Below are 7,025 nucleotides of genomic sequence, written 5' to 3'. Positions count from 1 at the left end.
ATCAAATGTGATGCATTTCTGTCCCCTAGGAAGCCTTGCCCAGGCTGAGCTATGAAAAAAAGCCTTGCCTTTAGCAGCAAGCCACCTTCCCGCTGAATCCAAGGAATCTCTTTGCTCATTCTCATATTTCCTTGTTCATTGTCATCTTCTGATTAACAAGTTGCTACTATGTCTTTTAATCTTAGAAGGACACAATGAGAGGTACATGATGGTAGGGACTTGCTGGGGCTCTTTTGCAACAGTCCAGCACGAAATGGAGAATACAGAGAGAATCTTCAAGCATGAGGAAGTTTGGCTGTGAGGCCGAGTGCCTCAGCAGAATTGACAGAAAACCTACGAATACTACCACAATTAGGGATGAGTGGGGGAAGGCAGACAACAGGTATAATCTGTCCCCGCAAAGGAGAGAACACAAAAGTTCACAGAAGATGCTGTCCTAAAGAGTTTAAAAAGACCAAATATGAGGTACCTACCCCCACTAACATACTGCTTCCCCTTCCTATAAGAATTTGGGAGATGTGAAAGACTACTGTGTCATGTCAAAATGGTGTACCTCACCAGTATTTTGCTTTAGAAAAGTGGCAGGTTTGCATTGTTAATATTGTTGCAGTTCCTAGACTGAAGGAAAGTCAGGTTGGCTTTTGTCCCATCCTCACCATTCACTTTAAACTAAGGGAACTCAGATAAAGTTCATCATATGTTAAGGGATTCCATTAAACAAACAGGAATGCTATACAATATTTATCTTCAGATGCTCCCTGCTAGCAGCATGGTTAGTTTCAGGGGTTTTATAGGCCTGTTTCTATAAACAGTCTCCATAAGTATTCACTTCCCCTTGGTTCCTCATAATGCTCTGGTTTTTCACTTGAATTGTCCATTGCTACATACCAAGTGGTGAAGGATATACACCAAAGTTAAAGAAATACGTTACATTTTCTCCTATAAACATCATCATAACTTGCACTCCTAAACCAGAAAAAAAAGACATACTAGCGTCTCCTTTTGACATTGCCTCCTGTTGGACACGTTCTATTGAGGTTGGAGCAGGACTTTACTTCTCTGTAACATTCTACATTTGCTTAGTTTTCATTAAGGCACAAATCAAGCAAAGCATAAAAACAGATGTGCCAACCAGTAATCCTGCCTTACTTACTCAAGGAGCACACAAAAGAAGTTTGTATAAAATGCTCCTGACTTCATATCTGTCGCTTCTTGACAAAGTCTCCAACACTGTCGGTTGATATGTTTTATAATTATTATTAATTTCTCATAATTTTTCACCTTTGAAAAACAGTACAGTTCAGAATGTCATTATGAAATTAGATGATGAGAATCAGTAGGTTACAACTTAGTATCTACCTGCATGTACAACAAATGTTTTCCCTTCTTGGAGCCTTGCCCTATAGTTCTGCTGCACTTAATAGTCTGTTAAATATGCCAGGCTGACAAGCCATGATTCTCTTTCAATATGGACACTTCTGTCAGAAGACATGTCAAAGTCAGAAAATGCCCCAATCCACAAATACTGTTTTAAATCAAAATACAGACAGGCCTAATTGCTTAGAAGCATGGCTCAGCCTACTTGGAAGAAGGGAAGGGAGCTATACCCCAATTCCCCTAAGTTTAAACTTGCTTCTGGATGCAGATTCATCCTTAGCTGATGTTCAGCAACTCACTCCTCTCTTTTCTAAGAGATTTGAGCGCTCAGAAAAAGCTGTCACTGAGGGGATTTCTATCATCTCCCCGTAGTGTATTATAGATGTAGCAAAAGAAAATGGAAACCAGTTCTTGAGAGGGACATTCATGAAACAAGATTCAGTTGGTTAAACTAGCTAAGGAACACATCTATGCTAAGTCATTTTCCATTGTAACAGGATAGCACCAAGAGGGTAAAACACATATTTCATCTGAAGTAGCCACCCCCACAGCACTATCAGACAAGCTTGACCTCCCAAAGGAAGGAGGGTAAAAGGTCAGGAAGCAAATAAGGAGAAATTTCAGAATGACTCAAGTGGAAACTGAGCAAGATAGGGTGGGAAGAGGTTTTCTTCAGTTACTTGCCTCTTGCTTTCTTGATAATGTCACTAGTGAAGCAACTGCTCCTGTGAGGTACCAGGTACCTCCTCTCAGAGATGACCCAACTGACCTATTCTATTCAGTCTTCCTATGTGTTCTGACATGAATTGGTTTTATCATCTCCTTCACAACCAGAGTTTCCATAGAATGTTTTCTGCTGGTTTCTTGGAAATTTTCTTCGTTGTTTATAAACTATGAGATACACCTCCAAATACTGTCAACAATAAGATGCCAATACAGACCCAAACATATATGGCTAAGTAGTACAGAGGAAGTGTTCTCCTATTTCACACCCTTTGCTACCAGGACTGTTGCACTTTCTTCTGGTCCTAACATGGTATTTTTTTGTTTGTTTCTTTGTTTCCTGTAAACTCTCTCCATGGAGGCCCTACACCACCACAGGAACTTGACTGGCCTCCTTCAAAAACTATAAGGAATGTTCCTTTAACAAGCCAGATGGGCAGTAAATTATAAGGGCCATAAGGCGTCAGAGGAAACACAGGGGAATTATTTTCTTCTTACTCACAGAGGTGGAAATCAGAAGTCACATCTAAAGTTTGCTAAAGGATAGTCAAACTGTTGGTCTCAGCATCATTCCCAACCCCTGCCAGCTCCCTATGAAACATGGACTAAATTAACCAGTGTAAGACAATGGTGCAACAGTGTTTGCACTCAAAGCTGAACCACTTTAAGTGAACTGATGCAGCATTTAGACAGACAAACCTTTGGTGAGTGAAAAAGCTTCTTTCTCCCTTTGCTATCAGTCAGACCTACCAATCCATTAGTTTAAGTCTGAGGCACAAGCACAGGTAGACCCGATTAGACCATGAACACACCAAATAGCACCCAGAACCACCCAAATATGAGCCTTTATGATTTTGGATTTGGTCATTGCACATCCACCACATGTTGGGGACATTTTTAGCTATACCACCGGCTCAGGTATGTCTAACAGCATAGTCAAAATACCAAGGACATCAACACAGACTGCAAAACACACCCAAGAGGTCTGGAAAATAATTGTGTGGCTAGTCTACCTTGAGCTACATGCAGCCTTGGCTAGCTGGCTTCAAAAGGGTTTGGGAACGACTACAGAAGGACTTGTCTCACTGTGAGTTCAGATCAGCCATACCCTCCATGTGAGAAAAAAGAGGGTAAGCTCTGCAACTGTTACAATATTTTTTGCATAGAAAATGGGAGTGATGTTAGTCTGGAAAAAGACACTCTGCTTGTCTACAAGCTAATCCCAAGTGAGCAATGTGATTTACTCAGATGAACACACCCCGCTGCAGCTTTGCTGAAGTCAGTGGGTACCCGCAACAGTACAAGGGAGACTATTCCTCTTGAGCAGCAGGCAGGCCTGCAGCCTACACAAATGGCAAAGCTTATTTCTTGTTGTCGAATTTCAAGTTTTAGAATTTAAAAGCAATGATTTTGAAATTAATTTGGGCACTGAAATCCCTTATGTTTCCTCTAAGAAGTCTGGTCTGCCGGCTGTTTAGTTTGTTAAACAACCCTTTATCTGGGGACAGACCACCCCTTTGTCACATCTTTTTTCTACATTGTGACTTTTCTCAGGACTTGTTATCATTTAGAATAGGTAAAATTGAACAAACTGAAAAACAGCTGGTTATACATATTTTTTCCCCTGCAGACTATTTAAAAAAAAATTAAAAATCACAGAACTATTTTTATTTTGATTGAGCTTTTCCAAGGTCTTTCCGCTTATATAAAAATGGAAGAAAGCAAAAGGTACTGGTTTTATATTTCCCTACTGCTTTACTAACAGAGAAACAAAAATTAATTTCATTCCTATTGGTTTCAACTCCCACAAATTGTCCCTTTTTTGGTCAAAAACATGAACTATCTCAGGCAATTTCCAAACAGATTTCTTCTGTTACTTCCCACCAGACATACTATTTTTCAACCAGCTGTCATTAAAATCAACAGGAAGATTCCCAATGATACAAAAGGGAGTTGGATCAGGCTGAATCACAACAATTTCAGCTAGATTTTTCTGAAAAGGATATCCTCCCTTCTGGCAAAATAAACAAAAGAAAGCATTTTTCATCTTTTATAGGTAAAACAGAGGGTACTACCATCCACCAGCACTGATATGCTAAAAAATGAAAATTTTTGCTATCACTCCACTTGGAAAAATCATTGCTAGAAAATTGTGAAAAATTAGGACTCTTCTATGTCCAACTTTTGAAAGATCTCAGAATTTTTCCTGGCAACATACAAAATATGGCCAAGGATAAGAATGCTACTGGTTTTTACCTGGAGACGGTGGCATTTTGGAATGAACATTCACCACACATCCAAAAAAACTCTATCCCTGTAAATACGCAACAAAATGCCCTCATCCTTTCCTTAAACAAATAATTTCATACAGTTATCCAGATGTACTAAGAACTGAAGAAACAAGTCTGGCTTTTTTTTAAATATAAGATCCCAATCTTAAATATAATTGCATCCAGGGCACCACTGGCTTCAGCAGAGCTCCACACAGGTTCAGGTTCTGCTTGCATGGAGTAATTACCAGATTGAGACCTATGGCAAGACTTGAGAAAAAAATATTTTAAAAACCTCTACATTGTTCAATATACAATAGACATAATTTTCTAAATGAGTTTGGAGTCCTTTATTACAGGCCTCTAAAAATTGTTGTTAGGGTTATACATTAAAAATACTAAAGTAATAAAAAAAGGAATTTTTTTTTCTGTGTTTGCTTGTTTCCTTCTATGGTACCATTAAGCTATAAATAATTTTAGGATAAAATGCCTAGATATAAATGAAACTGTTAACTGATCGTGTTTGCTGATGTCCCTTTCTCACATTGCCCGAGTTGGCTCCATTAATCCAGCATCTTCTCTTGTTTCTTGCCTTCCTTTTTCTTCTTCTTGGACTCTGTGAAGATAACAATAACCATAAAAAAATCAGCATCTAGCAGTCATTGCAAGAAATTTAATTCAATACCCCTGAAAATTCCCCTTGTTTTCTCTATGCACATAAGAACTACTTTTGTTTCCTCATTCTGACCAAGGAAAGGCAAAACAGAAGGAAAAGAAGAAAAAAAAGGAACAGCCGAGGCGCTAGGGAAGATGGAAAGGGGGTGCATGTCTAGTTCAGAACCCTTCCTATCTGAGCGGCTGACCCTGTTTGGCATGCAAAGCATTGTCTCAGGAACTTGCTTCGAAAATAAGAAAACAGCAGGCAGCTCCTGGAGAAACCGGGTCATGGCTCAGTGGAGAGCTGGAAGAAAGCTTTGCACACACTACCCACACACAAACCCCTCCCTTGCTTCCTTTCTATTTCATTGTTAGACTTTGGCTTTCTCTGAATGTGAGAGCAACTCCAGAGCGTGGTGAGAAAGTGCGCTTGTTTCTTTAGCTTCTCCATTGCCAACCCTTCCCCCTTTGTCTGGGACAAACACCTACGCACACTTGAGAGGCAACTGAAGTTTGGCCTGGAGTCGTTAGAGCACGGTTTGTCCAGCCAGCTGGTACTGATAGGACAGGGAAGGGACGAGGGCGCATCTGCTTCCCTGATTCATTTGGGGTAAATAAAGGAATGACGTCAAGGTACAAGTGAAAGTTTATGTATGTATTATACTACCATCTGCGGGAACTTTCACTGTGCTATAGGGTAGTGGGGTGTTCTACAGGTAAAGGAAATTCACAGAGGGACCTAAAAAATGAATACGAATTGAGAGAATTAGGTACTCTTGTATCACATGTCACCTTGTAATGGGGGGAACAACAGCTCTCACTGGGAACGTGAATATATCCCTGTGGATACCACCACAAAACACAGCACAACAGGTACTACAGAGAGACAGAAACTGAGTTTCTGTGAATTTTCCCTCTGTGTCACTGAACCTCCTGGATTCTGTATTGACTGCGCTCTCTCTCGTGCTCTCTCTTCCCCTCCAGCACCACTTTCTCTGAAAGAAACAGCAGTATTTTATCAATCAGACTAGCACCTGACTGTAAAATCTATTTAGACCCTGCACAAGCAGAAAGGCACTCTGCAGAGTTCAACTAAATTTACTAAAAGCAACGAGACATAGGAATGCAGGCTGGCCATTAACAGGACTCTAGGAAGAGTATGTGCAGTTCACGGTAGGGGTGAAGTCACCACCAGGAGAAGCTTTTTGGTCTGGAGTCATGCGATCACATCAGGTCCCCATCCTCCATGACTACCTGCCTTGCACTCGACTTGAGGTACCAGATAACCCACTGTTTATTCATTTGCACTCGGACCCAGTGGGTTTATATCTGCTCCTGTTAGCAAACGCTCAGTCCTCCCTGTTGTCTACCTTGTGATACTCTGCGTATCACCCGAACTGCCAAACCCATCTACCTACAAAGACAAGTGATTCTGCTCCATGCCTCAGCAGAGTAAAGCCCTCGCGTGTGGGATGTAATTCCTCTCACATTATAGGTACTCACACCACCACAGCTTAATCTTTCAGACAGGTAAGCTGTATTGATGCAAAGCCTATTTGCTCTGTGAAATGACATGCACCCCCAGAGTTGTGGCAATATAAAAAGAGAAAAAAAGAAAACTGCTCAAATATTTCCCAGTCCTTAGGCTCTTTTAAAAATCCAACCACAGACACCAACACCCAAGTACTGACCCATGAAACTGTTGCTGTTCATACTCTCATGCTCAAGTCTGCTCACAGCTACCCTCTGCCTGTTGACTACCAGTCAGGCTACAGACTGCAGTATGTTCATGGCTAACAAAGTATAAAGTTCCTTTAAGATTTACTTTGTTCATGTTTTCTCATTGCTCAGACCTCCTCTTTGCATCTATGTTATTCAGGCTTTTATTGTCCTCATCTCTGTTCACCCTACACTACTATTTCAACTTCTATGACGTGCTATCAGGTCGGCTCACACAGCCACACTGGGATCCGTGTCACCCTCATCACTTGGTCTGCC

The 7,025-nt window shown here is 40.8% G+C and overlaps 1 protein-coding gene across 1 annotated transcript in view; it reads right to left on the bottom strand.

Annotated features, from left to right (window-relative positions):
• Positions 1-1,278: 1,278 nt before the first annotated feature.
• PTN (pleiotrophin) overlaps positions 1,279-7,025 on the bottom strand; it is a 79,491-nt gene continuing 73,744 nt past the window's right edge. Inside the window, exon 5 of the mRNA XM_074582785.1 lies at positions 1,279-4,986. Within this exon, the coding sequence (XP_074438886.1) occupies positions 4,934-4,986 (53 nt within the window). The 3' untranslated portion in view covers positions 1,279-4,933. The remainder of the gene's footprint in view (positions 4,987-7,025) is intronic.

The sequence above is a fragment of the Larus michahellis genome, chromosome 1, assembly GCF_964199755.1.
Source record: "Larus michahellis chromosome 1, bLarMic1.1, whole genome shotgun sequence".
Taxonomy (NCBI): Eukaryota; Metazoa; Chordata; class Aves; order Charadriiformes; family Laridae; genus Larus; species Larus michahellis.
This window is presented reverse-complemented; position numbering and strand designations above follow the sequence as displayed.